This window comes from Littorina saxatilis, linkage group LG3, assembly GCF_037325665.1.
Source record: "Littorina saxatilis isolate snail1 linkage group LG3, US_GU_Lsax_2.0, whole genome shotgun sequence".
Classification (NCBI taxonomy): domain Eukaryota; kingdom Metazoa; phylum Mollusca; class Gastropoda; order Littorinimorpha; family Littorinidae; genus Littorina; species Littorina saxatilis.
This window is the reverse complement of record NC_090247.1, coordinates 12,677,091-12,696,241: the sequence shown is the minus strand read 5'-3', so window position 1 is coordinate 12,696,241 and position 19,151 is coordinate 12,677,091. Positions and strand designations below refer to the sequence as shown.

Genomic DNA, 19,151 nt, shown 5'->3' with positions numbered 1-19,151 from the left:
TGCGCACGACGAGATCTCCTAAAAATAGAAATCATTTGAATTATTGATGTAACACGATGACACTCAGACATAGATCTGCTTAGGTTTAAGTTAATTTCTAGCTTCTTCTGTGAAATATTCAATGGTAGGAAGTCGTTCGATTGTCAGTGCATTGAAGTCGTTTAGGTAATCTTGTCTGTGTCCTGTGTCGTGAGTGTATCTGGGCTTGAAGTCTTACGTTGATGGCACTTTAATGTCAATATATCATTGTCGTCGTCATCGCCGTCGTCGTTATCGTTATTATCATTATCATCATCATCATCATCATCATTATCATCATCATCATCATCATCATCATCATCACCAACGCCGTCGTCGTCGTCTTGTATTTCTCATCTTCTGTCTGTCTGTCTGTCTGTCTGTCTGTCGGGCTGTCGGGCTGTCTGTCTGGCTGTCTGGCTGTCTGGCTGTCTGCTGTCTGTATGTGAACAGGTGTGTGGGTGTATTGCTTGGTTTATCGTCGTATTTCGTAGGCCAATGACCAGTTAGTGCTTATTTCATACTTACTTTTATCCAGATGAGTTGGGAAAGGTGTTATTTTCGTCTGACCGACATCTTATGACAAGAAGCTTATTGTACAAGCACTTATACGAGTCTACAGGTCAAAGTAGCATTAACGTTAAACTGATTTGTGACTGAAAGTACCTCAGTAAAAGAATAATGTCAACTCTCACACAAACGTGAGGGAAATATAACAAAGATGCCATCACGTGCGGGTGATATAATTCTAGCGTCACTATCAGTAAGTTTTAGTGAAGCTTTCTTCGTTTGCTTGTATTGGCCCGATGACGTCACGGCAGGATATTTAATCAGGGGCGTTTGTCCTTCAGAAGCAGGTGTGGGGTCGGGATGTGCTCTCGGCGACATATTCATTTACAACCAGCTCTACCCCTTTTGTTCACGTTCGTCCGACTGACTACCTGTCTAGGTTTCTGTCAACCTGTCTTTCTGTATTAACAGGGCAGGTTGGAAGAATAGGTCAGGCCTAAAAACCGTAACCTTTCAAAATAAACTTCTTTCATTCTCTCTGTCTCTGTCTGGCTGTCTGGCTGTCTCTGTCTGTCTGTCCGTCTGTCTGTCTCTCTGTTTGTCTGTCTGTCTGTCTGTCTGTCTTTCTCTCTTTATCTCTGTCTCTCTATCTTTGTCTCCTCTCTCTCTCTTTCTCGTGTTCTCTCTCTTTCTCACTCTTCCTTTCTCTCTCTCACTCTCTTTCTCTCACATTATCTCTCTCAACCCCCCCCCCCTCTCTCTCTCTCTCTCTCTCTCTCTCTATATCTCTGTCTCTCTGTCTCTCTCTCTCTCTATCTCTCTCTCTCTCTCTCTCTCTCTCTCTCTCTTTTCCACTTGTCTTTCTTACCCATTTCTCTCTTAATTTCTTCGCATCTATCGTTTTTTCTCTCGCAAATCTCATGGTCAGTTTACCGAAATATATTTTGCTATTGGCTTACCTATTTCTTCATTCACAATGCACACATGCTATTATCCTTGGACGTCATATTCAAGGGCACATACCGACCAACAGTCCCTGACTCAAGCAGCAATGGCGAGCACGCCCAATTTCTGCTTGGACTGCAAACAGACATGTCCTTCCATGCTTCTGACTCAGGAATTCTGCCCATATGTTTGCGCTCCGTGATTGAATCTAGGTCTGCACCGCCGCCCACCATTTTTTCTGCATTGCATCTAAGGAGGAGAAGAAAAAATGAACAAGTATGACCTCATGACCTTGCGCTGAAATAGGAAGTTTCAAACGAATACGTGGTACTCAGCGCGCGTCGATTTGCGTCATGTTCGGCCTTGCAGACTGTGTTGTACGGGGGGGGGGGGGGGGGGGGGGGGTAGGGGGGGGGGAGATGGTAAGCTGAACATTTAGAGTAGCTGGTTTTTTTTAGTCCTAATACGATGGCTATCCTCTGGTGGGTTGCAAGGACGTTTGCTCAAAAAAACACGGCCCCTTTCCCGACTGACCCAAAGGTTCACGTTCTGATTTGAAACGCTCGAATATCTGAGGATTACAGGGAATGACATTGGCCATCTCCGAAAAGTTCCCAACTTGGGTCGTTTGACATGCCCTCCTGGCCGAATGGCATATTTAGCTCATTTTGAAGGTCAACAATCTTAGCTTTGGACATTACCATGCATAAGGAAGCAGAGCTTGTTGAGACCTTGACTTAAAACACTGATTCTTCCACAAGAGGATTACTGTCTTTGGCCATGGAGAGCTAGGGTGTCAGCATTTTGGTTTCTTAAGCGTGGGTTTTCTCGCCTCATTGTTGGCGTGGTTCACATTTTATTACGAAGGTCGGTCAACTTGGCTTTGGATATTATGACGTATGGCAGAACAAGTGTTTTGACATATATTCGAGGTCAGTCGGTCGTCAAGGTCAAGGAAAAGGATGAACCTTTGTTGTGGTCAGGAAGAAGAAGACATCAAGAAGCCAACTTATTTTGAGCGCCAGTATTTGTTTTCTTCTGAGCGCCCGTAACTATAAGTGTTAGGCGTGAAGAATACGACAAGGAGACAAAAGAATTGGTGGATGTATATAGTCTTGAGTCGAGCGTTTGAAAATGCCTGAGTCTGAAGGCGGGTGTAACTTACACCTCTTGGTATCAGTCTGCCTTAGAGATGAGGACGACAGTTGGCCAGATGGCCAGAATAGCGCGCTGCATTTTCATGCATAGAACTAAGGTGCCTCTGCCGCGACGGAGCCTGAGCTAAACATTGGCGAGCACTGCTGACAGCCCGGCACACGGCATTGTAAACACTCCCCGTCCCTTCACCTCTCTCGCCACCATCCGCCCTACCCTTGGTCTCATGCCTGTATGGGGGAATGGGTGGCTGGCTGGCTGGCTGGCTGTGGGTTTTGTGGGTGGTGTGCCATGGATGGAAGGATTTCGGATGGTCTAGCAGTTGAATGGACGGGTTGGTGCGAAGTTGGGTTGAAGGTTGGGTAGGTGGATGGGTGGGCAAGGGGACGGTTGTTGGGCCATATGTAGATGAATGGGGATGGGTGAGTAGTTGCGTTGATGTGTGGGTTGGTGAGTGTATGGATTTATTGCTGGAAAATTGGGTGAAATATTAAAGTCGTCGATAGTACATCATTTACAGTTGTACCCCCCTCTTCCTGGTTTGGAAATAAACCGTTACAAAGCAAAAGCAGCAACAATCTAAGTAATTCTGTTTCACAAAGCAACCACTTAACACATTCACTTAAATCAACCGTTTTTCTTTCTCCTTTCAGAGTCTGTATGAGCGTGACAAGATGTTTTGGTCTTTTTTTTATTTCCTTGAAAGTTCGAATATAAAACCTTAACCTATTTCCTACAGTCTTTCAGAGCCCATAACACTGAGATACATGTTTCATCTCTGAGTCAATTTAACTAAAACTAGTTTTCCTCTTCGTCATCTACTTTCAGAGTTCAAACAACTAAAACAACAACCACAACAACAAGAAAGGCCCACTAAACCTAATGTTTCTCGTTGTCATCTACTTTCAGAGTTCAAACAACTAAAACAACAACCACAACAACAAGAAAGGCCCACTAAACCTAATGTTTCTCGTTGTCATCTACTTTCAGAGTTCAAACAACTAAAACAACAACCACAACAACAAGAAAGGCCCACTAAACCTAATGTTTCTCGTTGTCATCTACTTTCAGAGTTCAAACAACTAAAACAACAACCACAACAACAAGAAAGGCCCACTAAACCTAATGTTTCTCGTTGTCATCTACTTTCAGTGTTCAAACAACTAAAACAACAACCACAACAACAAGAAAGGCCCACTAAACCTAATGTTTCTCGTTGTCATCTACTTTCAGAGTTCAAACAACTAAAACAACAACCACAACAACAAGAAAGGCCCACTAAACCTAATGTTTCTCGTTGTCATCTACTTTCAGAGTTCAAACAACTAAAACAACAACCACAACAACAAGAAAGGCCCACTAAACCTAATGTTTCTCGTTGTCATCTACTTTCAGACTTCAAACAACTCAGACAACAACGTGAAAGGATGAAAGTCGCTTGTTCATGCCTTGTCATATGCATGTTCATGCCTTGTCATATGCATGTTCATGCCTTGTCATATGCATGTTCATGCCTTGTCATATGCATGTTCATGCCTTGTCATATGCATGTTCATGCCTTGTCATATGCATGTTCATGCCTTGTCATATGCATGTTCATGCCTTGTCATATGCATGTTCATGCCTTGTCATATGCATGTTCATGCCTTGTCATATGCATGTTCATGCCTTGTCATATGCATGTTCATGCCTTGTCATATGCATGTTCATGCCTTGTCATATGCATGTTCATGCCTTGTCATATGCATGTTCATGCCTTGTCATATGCATGTTCATGCCTTGTCATATGCATGTTCATGCCTTGTCATATGCATGTTCATGCCTTGTCATATGCATGTTCATGCCTTGTCATATGCATGTTCATGCCTTGTCATATGCATGTTCATGCCTTGTCATATGCATGTTCATGCCTTGTCATATGCATGTTCATGCCTTGTCATATGCATTTAGAGCGCTTACTTCACTTTGTTTATTAGACCGCTAAAACTATTTTTCTCTTCTTCATCTACTTTCAGAGTTCGAACAACTAAGACAACAACAAGATGAAGGGCCCAGCACTGGACGGTGCCGGTGGTGTGGGGGTAGAAGTTGGCACCCCCTTGTTCCAGACTGTCCACCTCCCGAGCCAGGTGACCGATGTCCCGAGGGAGGTGGTACGAGCCTTCTCTCACAACAAGCGAGTGGGCACTTACCTGCTGGGACGATCCCTGGGGGAAGGGTCTTTCGCCAAAGTGAAGGAAGCCTTGCATCTACCCACTGGAGAAAAGGTTGGTACTTATACGTTTTCGTGTTGTTTACTTATTTATTTAATTTTTTTTGGAGGGGGGGGGGGACTTGGATCAGATTGTGTTTGTTTTTTGGTTCGTTGGAGGGTTCGTTGATCTGGTGTGGTCTGCTTTGGTGTGGTTTGATTTGGTTTGATGTGTGTGTTTGAGTGTGTGTGTGTGTGTGTGTGTGTGTGTGTGTGTGTGTGTGTGTGTGTGTGTGTGTGTGTGTGTGTGTGTGTGTGTGTGGACCTTACTTGGGCCCTTGTTATTTCGGACACATATGGATACACGATTTGTTTGCTTATGACTTGTGGTCCAAACTGAGGAATGTGTAGACAAAGCTACCATAACCTAACACACAACAAAACTCTTCGCATTTCTTCTTTTCCTTTCCTAGAAACATGTCCCTGGGAGTGTTACCATGCTGGCATAAAACAATACTTATCATCTTTTAATTTCTCAGGTGGCCATCAAAGTGATCGACAAGAAGCGAGCCAAGGCGGATCCCTACGTTCGCAAGAACCTGCGTCGCGAGGGTCGTCTGCTGCAACAGATCAGGCACCAGCATGTTGTTCAGCTCCTGGAAGTCTTGGAGACGGAGCACAGCTACTATCTTGTCACCGAGTACTGCGCTGGCGGCGATCTGATGGACCATATTGCCAAGCGCAAGAAGCTGGACGAAAAAGAGGTCAAGAAATTCATCCGCCAGATCGTTTCCGGTGTGGACTATTTGCACCGCCTGGGAATAATTCATAGGTGAGTTGGCTCTTGACAATGGCGAAGGTGGTGGGGAAGGGGCTGGGGGGGGGGGCGGGGGGGGGTGGTTTCTGCGGTTGTTCTTTTCGTGGTTGAGATTGTTTGTAATGGGTTCTTCTCTGCTGCTATTGTTGTTGGGCCAAAAAAAAAATAGGTCTGTTTACGGTAACATAGGCCAACAAAATAGGGTCGGTAGGTCGGGATTTTATTTTTTTTTTTTCCAAAAAACCATATTTTTACGTTATTTTGCTCTTTTTTTTTTTTCTTTTTTTTTCCCAAATGCCAAAAAAAAGTCTAGGGTCGCGCGAAAAAAATAGGGTCGGTCGGGTTACCGTAAACAGACTATTTTTTTTGTGGCCTTGTCAATGATGATCAGGTATTTTTCTTCGTACCTTTTCTTCTTATTGTTCTCATTTAAATGTCTTCAACTGTTGTTCCAATGCTTTCAGCGTGCTTACCCGCTGGCAAATAGCAACTTTCTTTAATGTGTTCACGGCGAATTAGCTTCCTAATCATTTAGCTTCTCAAACCACGTCAAAAGAAGTGGCATCCGATGACAAACGTCTATAATTTTCCCCTTTTGATTTTGGTTTTGTGTTTCTTTCTTTCTCTCTTTTCTTTCTTTCTTTCTTTCTTTCTTTCTCTCTTTAATTTCTTTCTTTCTTTCGTTCTTTCATTCTTTCTTACTATCTATCTTTCTGTCTTTCTTCATTCTTGCCTTCCTTCCTTCCTTCCTTCCTTCCTTTGTTTCTTTGTTTCTGTGTTTCTTTTTCTCTTTCATTCTAACGCGTGCTCCCCCTCCTCCCCCCCCCCCCCCTAGTATGGTGGGGGTTGGGTGGGGGATTGGACACGGGGAATTTGGTGGTTAGAGAATCGGTAACTTGTTGTTGAAGATTAGCGTCAGCAGTCTCACATAGTAATGATTATTGTCAGGCTTTTCTGCAATTGTCGCAAAAATCGCGCTTGCTCCACAGTTCCCGATCGTTACATAAATCTCCATTAGCCTGACAACAGACAGCCATGAGGATGTTTAATCAAAAAGCCACCAGAGCCAGAAAGCTTGTGTTTCAATTTTTCAACGGCTTGTATTGACGTACACCGGATCTCCATTTGTCTTTTGTTTGTGGGCAGTCAGGCTTGTTTGGGTTGCTATGGCTATTCCGTGGCCACAGAGGGTTTTGTTGGTCTTGGAACGTGAAGACATGGGTAGCGAGCGAGGAACTAAGGGAAGCGCTAATTGTGATGTATTGTTTTTTTGTGTTAGTGCGTGTGGGTTGGGGGAGGGACGTGTGTCTGTCCGTCTGTCTGTCTGTCTATCCGTCTGTCTGTCTGTCTGTCTGTCTGTCTGTCTGTCTGTCTGTGTGCCTGTGTGTCTGTCTGTCTGTCTGTCTGTCTGTCTGTCTGTCTGTCTGTCTGTCTGTCTGTCTGTCTGTCTCCTGTCTGTCTGTCTGTTTGCCTGACTGCCTGTTGCCTGACTGCCTGCCTGCCTGTCTGTCTGTCTGCATGTCTGTCTATTTGTCTGTCTGAATGTTTGTCTGAATGTCTATCTAAATGTCTGTCCGTCCGTTTTTCTGTCTGTCCGTGTGTCTATCCATCTGTCTTTCTGGCTCTCCGTGAGTAGGTTTCTGTGTGGTCATTTAACGTTAGAGCACGGCGTGGCAATGCAGAAATAAAGCCTAAATAATATATTTCCGGTCACACAGCTGACCTTACTTTTCCACCTGAATTTTTCGTTTTCGGCAGTGTCCAAAAGAAATTAGTAAAAGACAGCAGCTTATTCGGCAAACGGCTTTCAAATCAAATCAAATCAAATCAACGTTATTATCTCAAGCATGAAAAATTACAGTGGTAGTGCTTATACAAAACGACAGACGAAACACTTCAGCATTATCAATATCTGAATACATTTACCAACTAGAAACAAAATATGATTTACGATACACTTCCCTGCAACATTGGTAATTAAAACTCCAGCCTTACGTTAAAATAAAGTACGTGTACCCAGCAACCCCGACTGTTCCTCATTTCTATGCCACTCGCCTATTCTAAAGAAGCAAAGTTCAGGATTGCCAACCGTTATCCTTTCCAGGGTACAACAAGAAATTCCTCTGATAGGAAAAACACCCCCGTTGGTCAAAGGGAAATAACCATTCTCACTGCCACCAACTGAGAAGGTTATTTCCCTTTGACCAACGGGGTTGTCCGTCTATAAGTCGTTGTATAATTTTAATCCACCAATAACTCCCTAACCGTGTGTTTGACTGGTCCCAATTTTTGTAAGGACCGTCTCAGGAATGTATAGAACCTGTTCACCAAGTTTGGTGACGATTGGTCCGTTCATTCTTGAGATCTACTTGCGAACACAAACACCGCCACAAACACACAAACACATCGAGTGAAACCTATACACACCCCTATACCGGGGGTGTAATAATCTGACTGTCAGTTGAACTATCTCAGATCATTACGAACATCTGTACACAATAATCTCCTTCATACCGTCTGAAGAATATAATTATGTCTGAATTTCATGTTACGAAGCACAGGTCGAAGCGTTTTGTTCACTTGCACTAAATGTCAGTCATTGAGAATTAACGTGGGAACGTTGTTGGTTTCAGTGTAACACAGGTTACTACGTGTAATGTTTCTGCTGGTGTTTGTCCTACCAATGTTCTGACAGAAATTATCTGATTTGCTGAATTATCTGATCAGTTCTGTGATTGGTCGAATTCTACAATTGCCTAGGTTCAGTCGGTGCTGACATGGGAAGGAACAATGGATAAAGGGACAGTTTTCTGGCAACCTGGTGAAATTGGCTAAAATTGGGAAGCACAGAATTTGAAAAACGTTTGATTTCTGTCTCCTTATATCTAAAATTGTTTTGCAATAAATGGGTGATTGGAAAGAATTCTTCATTCATGGTTTTTAAACCCCACACTTAGAAAATAATTATAACTACAAAAATTCCAAATCAAAAAAGTTGAAAGTGTTTCCCTTTGTAAGACATATTTTATCCGTGTCCTGTACTTTAAGAACTTTCTGATATTCGATTATCTCTAAGAGAATCAATGATTTTCGTTTTGAAAAATGTATGGTCTCAAACGGCAACAACTTTGAAAGATCATTCTTCCAAAGAAGACGTTTTGCTTCTGAAAACGTTTCTTTAAAATTAAAAAGAAATAAAAAGCATGACACACTTTATAAGTAAGTTAATGCTCCCCCGAAATCGGCGTATGCTGCCTGAATGGCGGGGTAAAAACGGCCATACACGTAAAAATCCACTCGTGCTAAAAACATGAGTGAACGTGGGAGTCTAAGCCCATGAACAAAGAAGAAGAAGAAGAAGAAGAAGAAGAAGAAGAAGAAGAAGAAGAAGAAGAAGAAGAAGAAGAAGAAGAAGAAGAAGAAGAAGAAGAAGAAGAAGAAGAAGAAGAAGAAGAAGAAGAAGAAGAAGAAGAAGAAGAAGAAGAAGTAAGTTAATGAACTTGCCATAAAACGTGTTATCAGCAGAACAAGGTGTCTTTGTTCATACTGCATTGTGACCACGCTACGCTAGTCAATAAATAGGCTCTGTCAGTTATGCTTCAATGACTTACTGTCATGGCAACACAAAACAGCAACCTGTAGCCCGACCCTCTGAATTTTTAACGTCCCAAATCAACTGAAGTAATTGTATTCGTCAAAGGTAATCGAAGTGTGTGTCAGTGACCGGGAAAAAGTAAAGCAATTTATGCAAACGAATCTTGTATTGAAACAGAAGATGATGTGAGATTTGCAGTGATGAATTGTATTCTTAAAAAGTAATCGATATTCTTACAAATAATCTATACCTACGATAGTATGAGTAACATGAATAATATCTACATCGAATGAAAACATGTTAAGATTTCAAATAGAACACAATGCAAGAAATGTCGTAATCAACCGCATTGCCTGCATTCTTTAAAACTGATTGGAATAAAATATTCTGGTATCAGAAAAATCTCCGATACGTATATGACATGTTTCGATTTTTTTAATTTTTTTTTATTTTAATTTTTTAAACACAATACAAGAGAGACGCTTGTGTAGTCCCTGCCTTCTTCGCATTGATAAAATGTATGGCTGCCACAGACAGATTTCTAACACAATGCACGCAAGTAGAATTCAGATCGAACGCAATAGAATAATACACAACAAAACGACCCCGCGAATGGGATGTAATTCAATATGATACACTAGAATACAATGCAATACGCAAACAATATACAGAGTGTAAAACCACGGTTCGTTATTCTGTGAGAGCTTGTGGGTTGGTAGTTGGTTTTTCGTGTCTTTTCAACCTATTTGGCTATTTGGGACACGATCCATTTTCTTTTCTCAGTTTGTATAATTGTCTCTCAGTGTTCGAAACTATTCTCTGTGGAAGCAGTCCAGAGACAAGCAAAGCAATAGGTCTACAATATCTCAAACTTAATTAGTATAGTATTCTGTTCGTGATAATTTTATGTGATGTACCCAGTTGTAATTTGGCCTGTCAATAGAACTCTGTATACATGCAGAAATGGCTGCGATCTGCTGGCCGATGTGAATGCGTGATGTATTGTGTAAAAAAAAATCCATCTCACACGGCATAAATAAATCCCTGCGCCTTGAATATGTGCGCGATATAAATTGCATAAAAAAAAAAATTAAAAAAAATCCCTGCGCTTAGAACTGTACCCACGGAATACGCGCGATATAAGCCTCATATTGATTGATTGATTGATTGATTGATTGATTGATTGATTGATTGATTGATTGATTGATTGATAGATAATATTGTGTTGTGTTTGTCTGTCTGCCTGTCTGTTTTTCATTATCAATGCTGTTCCATTTTCCGGTTGCGCTGATGTTTTGTTCAGATGTTTATTTGCGTGTTTGTTTGTTTGTTTGTTTGTTTGTTCGTTTGTTTGTTATTCTTCTTCTTCTTCTGCGTTCGTGGGCTGAAACTCCCACGTACACTCGTGTTGTTTTTTGCACGAGTGGAATTTTACGTGTATGACCGTGTTTGACCTCGCCATGTTTGTTATTAAATGTTATGTTATTTGTTTAGTTGACAGTTCCTGTTCTTTGTGTGTGTGTTTTGTGCAATATAGCTGCACTTGTTCTTATGTTTAGGACATCTGAACCTGAAGAGCAGAGACTGTTCCAGAGTCTGTCGGATGATGAATATCGTATATTTTCAGATAATATCTTTCTAACGACTGAGTTCGCTGCGTACGAAAACACAATCTTCCTTCGATCTTGACCTTTCATACAGATTATGCAACCCACAACTTCGGCCTACTTAAAAACGCATCCCCGGCCTAGTTGTTATGAGTGAATCATCACCTTACGAAAGAAATCTAATGACTATCTTTCACTCTTTGATCATGGATTTTCGCAAACTAGTGTGACACAGTGACCTCTTTAATTCAATATAGAATAAAATACTCACCCTCTCTATGTAATTTGTAATTCGTATGTTATTACGCAAAAATACCTCCCGTGCTTGAAATCCGTTTTTGAAGGCCGAAACGTCAGGTTATCTTTCTAATGAGTACTTTCTTTCTTTGCTATCTCTAACGTTGATGTTTACAAAGACAGCAAAATCAAACAGCTTTCTACATTTCAGATGGAAAAAAATTGTTTGGATTGGATTTTAAAAACAAATGGAAAAGGACTAGTTGACAACATCGCACGAAGAGAATTTTGTCAAAATGACTGTAATAAAGATTTCTCTCTGTAAAATGTCGATTCGAATCTTTTTAAAGATATTTGTTCTTTTACTTGCAAAATAAAAAAGTGAGAGTCTGTCTGTCTGTCTGTCTGTCTGTCTGTCTGTCTGTCTGTCTGTCTGTATATTGTATGTGTCGGTGTTTAGCAAGATATATGATGTGGTTAAATGATGCCACGAAAGTTACACTATGAATTATGTTTATGGTTGTGTTTGTATACATGCGACAATAAGTATTGTTCTTGCACATATTAATCCAGTCATCACTTTGCAGAACAGTGGGTAAGTTTTTCTAACGTTTTTGCCTCAAAGAATACATGTTAAAGTGCATTTGTTTCTGTTCACAGAGATCTGAAGATTGAAAACCTCTTGCTCGACCAAAACAAAGACATCAAGTTGATAGGTAAGACTAAAACCAACCCTTCTTTCCCATATCTTACTCGTGAAAAAAACAACGTTTCTGTCCAAACAATTTGTTTTTGATCTTCTTCTTGTCGTTCGCCTTTACACTTGGAGTCCAGCTCTGGAAATGAAGCTGGTGGTCTTATGTAGAGCCTCCACATGTCCGTGCTGCTTCTCGTGGAGGGTCGTCGGCCTGGTCCAGATCTCTCTCATCAGGGGCTGGAGATTCCTGCAGTCCTGCAGGATGTGGGCTGCATCTTGCTTGCTCTACGTCTCTACAGGGACACATGGGGGAGGGCACGGCTCGCAGTTTTTTGTGCAGGTGTTGTTGCTTGCTGCCTGTTGTGTCATGTTTTTGATAAGAAGGGTGGTTCTTCAACAGCGTCTTTACAAATGGACAGTTGACTCACACAGTCTGCCAATAAAAATAATGTAGTTTTTCTTTTGGTCACGAAAGGAAAGTGATTTACCTATATTCAGGTTGCTCTCAATTTTACAACAAAAAGAAGTCATTCTCCCCAAGACACAAAAAGGACATGATTTGGCATTATCCGGGGTGCTCTTAACTTTGCGTGAAAGCGAAAAAATACGATAATGCAATATGTTTTTTATTTGGTATGCGGTCTCACGCATGTCTCCTTTCTAAAATACATTGTAACGTTTTATGGTGCGTGTGTTTGCATACAATATTAAGCTGAGAATGGGTGAGAGTCTATATGTAGGCTGTGTCGATTGTTTGTTTGTGTGTGACAAGTTTGACCTCATATAAATGCCTCGTCTATTCTAATGTGTACACTTTTGTGGGAAAGACTGGCCGTCAAAAAGAGCGAGCAACTGAACATACCAACAAAATTCTAAAATGAACGTCTCGCAACTCTCTCTCTCTCTCTCTCTCTCTCTCTCTCTCTCTCTCTCTCTCTCTCTCTCTCTCTCTCTCTTCCCCCCCCCCCCCCCCTCTCTCTCTCCCCCCCCTCTCTCTCTCTCTCTCCCCCCTCTCTCTCTCTCTCTCTCTCTCTCTCTCTCTCTCTCTCTCTCTCTCTCTCTCTCTCTCTCTCTCTCTCTCTCTCTCTCTCTCAGTGATACGAGGTCGTGTGGTTTTACGTACATGCCACCGTTTGTTCGTGTGTTTGTTGGTGAAAATGTGAAGGCTGTTTCACAGGAATTACCTGCTCAACTTAAACAAGATATAGTATTTGGAATTTTTCCCATGCTTGTAGATTTTGGTTTGAGCAACACCATCAAAGTCAGCACAGCACCTGAAGGCACTGCGCATGCGCAAGAATACCTCGTGACCCAATGTGGAAGTCCTGCCTACGCGGCGCCGGAACTACTCAATCACAAGAAATACGGTCTTCAAGTCGACCTCTGGAGCATGTAAGTCCAGTCATTTTGTTCTTGTTTTACAAATATAACTTGAATTTGTGTCTGTCATGCCATATTTTCTTTGTATTCATTAGGGGGGGGGGGGGGGTGTTTGTCTGTCGTTAATTTCTTTTGATATTTTCCTTCCTATACAGCTTCTAGTTTTATATATTTCTGTCAGTATGTTTAATGAAGTGGTCAATCCATAAAGTGATCCATGGATTGACTAGTTTAAAAAAATTATCTCTCTTTCCAAAAACAACCACATGAATAAGTGTCATGCCACACGGTCAAACACTAATTAAGTAAATGCATTTCAAGAAATAGTTCTTTTTGATCCTGTTAAGGTGGGTTTTTTGTCCAGCCTTTGAGGCCCCTTGCGGCGACACACTCTAACCATTGCAATGACGACTGGGGCCAATCAAAAAACAACATTAACACACATTTCAGGAAACCGAAGCGAATTCACTGATGGAACTGTGAATATCAGAGGGCTGACGGATATGGCAAACGTGGTACTCAGCATTGCTGCACGGCTGTATGTACTGGTCCTGATCTGAAGTGTTAACTTGGCATCCCTATTAACAGATGTAAAATAAGCCTCTTTTCATAATCCTTTAAAGCGACTGGAAATGGAAAGAACGCGGTGACCTCAGAAATACAATCCGCATACCTCTGAGACTGCCCGGGTGAGGTAACCACCATCCATCATGTGGAGACTTGAATGTTTGAGTGGAGTGGTTGCAGACAGTTTGTGGGTAGAGAGAAAATCTGTATAAAAATCTGCCGTTGACACGTCTCTCATGTCACGCTCATTTCAACTTCAGTGTTCGATCATTCTCGCCCAGAGATTACGCGACTCAGTGCATGGGGAGGAGAGGCTATTCATAGCACTAACGAGACCAGGGATGATCTATTCATGGAAACGATTTTATCAGACTCAGTAATTTGCACCGGCAATGATTTCATTCTCTGTGACCAGCTTTGGTTTCCCAACAGGAGGGTGAGAGGGGGTTGGAGAGCGCGCGGGGGAGAGGAGGGGGGGGCAGGGGGTATAGAACATAAGAAGAGGGGCTGGTGGTGGTGGAGATGATGGTGAGTTGAGGTCATCGCTAGATGGGTGTAGCAACTTTTCGTTGTTGTATCTTTCTTTGTTTTCTGGCTTTCTTTTCTTTCTTTGTTTCATTGGAGGGAGAGAGAACAACAGGATTTGTTCAGCAAATGACAAGATCAGGAAATTAAGCTGCCAATGCCTTACCAGGGAATGAGCTTGTCGCAAGGGATAGCAGAAGGTCGTGGGGTGGGGGAGCAGGGCAGGGCAGGGCAGGACATGGCAGGGGCAGGGCGAGGAACAGGAAGCCTGTCGTTATCGTCTGCTTTCAAGTTTTTGCGGGATTCATTCAACAAATTGCAAGGTCAGAAAATCCATGAACCTCCTGGCGTGTGTGGAAGGAGGGATGAGACAGAGACGGCTAGGGCAGGGTGAGATAGAACTGAGAAACTTGTTGTTGGCTAGCGCTGTACTGATTTGGACGAGGGCATTGGAAATAGAGATTACTGTCTTAGTTTTGTGTTGTGGCCCAAGGAGCCTGTTCAGCAAGTAACAAAGTCAAGAAATAAAGCCTCCAAATCTGGCCTGCACTGAATACGGGAGGCGACACAACTATCAGCCAGAGACGAGGAAGGAGAAGCTTTTTGTAGGCGTTTCTTCGTAGATGATGGCATTTGAAGTTGACCTCACTGTTGTATATTTTTGTTTTGATCCAAGGAATTTGTTCAGCAAGTAGCAAGGTCAAGAAACAAAACCTTCAAACCACAGTGGCTAGCGCGGAAAGCGTAAGGGGTAGACACAGCTAGGGTTAGGCGCAAGAAATATGTTATTGATACTAGGATGGGGGGGGGGGGGGGTGGGGGGGGGGGTGTGAGGGTGTCATTTGAAGTTTTCGTTCTGCAAAAAAAAGTACATAAAATAAGCTTCCGCATTTGGTTGGAATGTTGAGGCGACACAGTCTGCCAGGACGAGAGAGAATATGGATTTGTCGTTGGCATCCAAATTAGGAAGAAGGCACTTGAGTTGAGGTTGCAGGACTGACCCTGCAGCTTCGTTCAACAAGAAGATCAAAACATGTAGCCAATTGATCAGGCTGGCTTGTGCGAAAGTGGGAGGTGTACAAAGACAGCTAAAGCGATGAGAAGACACAGTTTTGCTTCTGTGTTGACCATGGACTTCGTGCATAAAAAGGCAAGGTGAAGAAATTAAGTCTACATAACTGGTTTGCATGTGCGGGATACGGGAAATGGAAAAGAAAACTGGGAGAAATTTACTGTTTTGATGACGGACATTCATACAGCAAAAAGCAAGGTATTTAGTCCGCCATCATGTTAACCTTTGTTATGTACATACCAGGATTACTTACAATAAGCATTATATGCTTGAGTTAGTTATCCTAAAAACCATGTATTGTTTTTGTCATGATAATAATTGAATAAAGTTTTGTTTAAACCAAAAAGCAAGGTCTGAAAATTCAGCCATCTGATCAGATTGGCTTCTGTGAAGGGCGTGAATGGACAAAGACGGGAGATCAAACTTTTTGCTTTTGAATTGACCATTCAGGAAAAGGCAAATTAAGCCACCGTCATTGGTTGGCATATGTGGAAGACGGGGAGTCACAAAGACGACTAGGGCGAGAAAGAAGCAACTTGTTGTAGACGCACGTGCTAACACTGCGAATATGTTAGTTACATTTACTGTAGTGATCATGGGGTTATTCGTTCTTCCAAAAAAACAAGGTCAGCAAATTCAGCAATCCGATGCGATGAGTTTGGCTTGTGTGAAAGGCGGGAATGAACAAAGATGGCTAAAACAGGAGGAAATAACTTGCTGCTTTTGTCTTGACAATGGGATTCGTTGAGAAAAAAATAAGATAAAAAACAAGTAAGCCTCCATGTCTGTTTGGCTTGAAATGGCGGTGGCAGATAAAACCAAAGCATAGAAAAATAGTGTTGACATGTTTATCAGATAAAGGGCACTTGGAGTTAAGCGGTGCACTTTTTTCTTAAAGCGCTCTGGGCTCGTCACCACGAGGTTTACGCGCTATATAAGTAATCGTTATTATTATTATTATTATTATTATTAGGGATTCGATCAGCACGTAGCACGGTTAGAAACATAAGATGCTTAACCAGAGAATGCTCTTGTCGCAACTGACGGCATGCAAGGGGGTGGGGGGGGGGGGGGCAATTGGGGCGTGGGGCTGGGGCGGATAGGGCATTACAGACAACAAGAGCAGTGTGCGGGGGGTGGGGGGGGAGGTTGTGGCCCAGCTCTCCTTGTCGTCTTTGTTTTTATTTCGTTTGTGGGATCTTTTTGTTTTATCAAGTAGCAATGTCGGGAAATTATTCTTCTGGTCTGGTTGGATCGGGTGGGAGGAGTAAAATGACACCAAAAAACATAAGTCCAGGACAAGGACCGGAAGGGGAGGGGGGAAACAGGGCACTTGACATTTAGCATAATGTCTTGTTTGTTTGTTTAGAGCGTGAGATTGCTCAGCAGACAGCAAAAACGGAAAATAAAAACTCCTAATCTGGTTAGCTAGTGCGGAATGGGACAAACACAAAAACTTAGCCAGGACGATGGACAAGAAGAGTTGGCGTCTGTACTTTTGGATGAGGACGAATTTTGTTTTTGTTGGGTTTGTTTTGTTTTTCCACATGGGATTTGTTTAACAATAAGCAAGGTCAAAAACAGCCACAACGAGAAAGAAGAAATTTCTTGTCGGGGTGGAGAATGTCCAGGCTGAGCCGACTGCCGTGTTTTGGGTTCTTTATTGACCGTACGATTCGTTCAACTCCAGAAAATTAAGCCTCGTTTGGTTGGCTCATAGGGAGCGGGAGGGGGGCGGACAAGACCGCAAGGGCAAGGAAGGAGAAACTTCTTGCTAGGAGGAAGGCACTTGCAGTAAAACTGACTTGAGATATTTTATTTTTATTTTTATGTATTATTTTTTTCTTCTATTTATATTTTATTTATCTTGAAGAATTTCCACAAGAAAATTCGGGTTGCTTTCAGCGTTCAGCGACGAAGTTGCGCTACGCAGTCTCTCTTTTTTTTTCCCCGCATGCATGTTTTCCATGCCCTGAGATGAAATGGAATCAGTTCCGCAAGAAGCAAAGGCCAACAAGTTAAACCTTCTTACCCGAAGGGCGGGACGGGGGCGCAGAAGCTTATCAAGACAAGGGACAAAAACTTGTTGGCGCCGTACTGGGATGAAGGCACTTGGAGTTAAGCTTACTGGGGTGTGTTTGACCAAGGGATGCGGACATCGCGTGGCGGGCAAGGTCACAAAATAAAGCCTTCTAACCTCGAATGTACAAAAAGCGGAAGGGGACAGACACGGCTAGGATAAAGAATAGGAAAGTTGGTGTTGAGGATGAAAGTCGGTGTCCATTTCAATGTTTGTTATTCTCTCAGGTGCCACTGAGGAGATTTGTTCCGCACAACTCTCACTTACTATATATTGCACATGTCGTATGCATCTCACTTACTATATATTGCACATGTCGTATGCATCTCACTTACTATATATTGCACATGTCGTATGCATCTCACTTACTATATATTGCACATGTCGTATGCATCTCACTTACTATATATTGCACATGTCGTATGCATCTCACTTACTATATATTGCACATGTCGTATGCATTTCGAGCGCGTACTTCCCTATGTTTCTCAGATATTGACGTTGGTATATAGGATGAAGGCATTTGAAGTCAGTCGAACTGACTATGCATGGGTTTTTTTTCACCAAGGCAGGATCCGGACAGGGCTTGGCGGGAGAGGTTACACAATGAATCCTTGTAACTGTGTGTAATTGTGCACTACATGTATGCTTAACGCCCAGCCGACCACGAAGGGCCATATCAGGGCGGTGCTGCTTTGACATATAACATGCGCCACACACAAGACAGAAGTCGCAGCACAGGCTTCATGTCTCACCCAGTCACATCATTCTGACACCGGACCAACCAGTCCTAGCACTAACCCCATAATGCCAGACGCCAGGCGGAGGAGCCACTAGATTGCCAATTTTAAAGTCTTAGGTATGACCCGGCCGGGGTTCGAACCCACGACCTCCCGATCACGGGGCGGACGCCTTACCACTAGGCCACCGTGCCGGTGTGTGCACTACATGTAGGGGGCGGACACAGTTAAGATAATGGAAGATGAAGCTTGGCGTTGGTATATTGAATTAGGGCATTTGAAGTCAGTCGAGCTGCATCTGTATCAAACAAAGGATGCGTTCAAGAAGAAGCAACGTCAAAAACAGCTAGAGTGAGACAGAAGACATGATTTTTCGGGATGAAGGAACAGGAAATTGAACCCCAAAAAAGTTTTATTTTTTCATCAAAGCAGGATCGATGCGGACAGAGCTTTACGGGAGGGCTCGGAAAATTAAGCCTCCTTAATCTAGCTAGCTTTCTTCATTAAGCGGGAGGGAACACAGACTATCGGGGCGGGGGACACGAAACGTGTTGTTGGTGTCAACAGGATGAGGATATTAATGTGAACTCACTTGAGCTGGCTGTTGGTTTGTTCACCAAGGCAAAATACGGACAGCGTGGGGTGGATAGGATAAAACAATGAAAGCTCTTTACCCTGTCTAGCTTGTGGAAAAAGCTGGAGTGACAATGACAGCCAGGCCGAGGGAGAACAAATACCTCTGGAAAGGATGAAATCACTTCTTGTTGCTGACCGCTTTATTTTGACCAAGGCATGATGCGGATAGCGACTGGCGATCCGGGCGAGGTCAGGAAATTAAGCCTCCTTTATCTGCTGGGCTTGCTCGGGTTGCGAAGATAAACGTTGCTATTTCCATCTGGGATCAATTCTCAGCTGTCGGACATGCGGACATTTGCATCACCGCTAACTCAGAAGACCAAGAGTTGTGTCGTCGAAGAAGACAGAGAACATCCAGATCAAGACTAGAATAGCAACA

General features: G+C 42.7%; 1 protein-coding gene across 2 annotated transcripts in view; it reads left to right on the top strand.

Annotated features, from left to right (window-relative positions):
- The window catches only part of LOC138961654 (serine/threonine-protein kinase MARK2-like), a 70,085-nt gene that overhangs the window by 39,889 nt on the left and 11,045 nt on the right, over nucleotides 1–19,151 (top strand). For both annotated transcript variants that reach the window (XM_070333324.1, XM_070333325.1), the window contains exons 2-5: nucleotides 4,644–4,895; nucleotides 5,359–5,651; nucleotides 11,736–11,791; nucleotides 13,008–13,164. In XM_070333324.1, coding sequence (XP_070189425.1) covers nucleotides 4,671–4,895; nucleotides 5,359–5,651; nucleotides 11,736–11,791; nucleotides 13,008–13,164 — 731 coding nt within the window. In that variant the 5' untranslated portion in view covers nucleotides 4,644–4,670. The remainder of the gene's footprint in view (nucleotides 1–4,643; nucleotides 4,896–5,358; nucleotides 5,652–11,735; nucleotides 11,792–13,007; nucleotides 13,165–19,151) is intronic.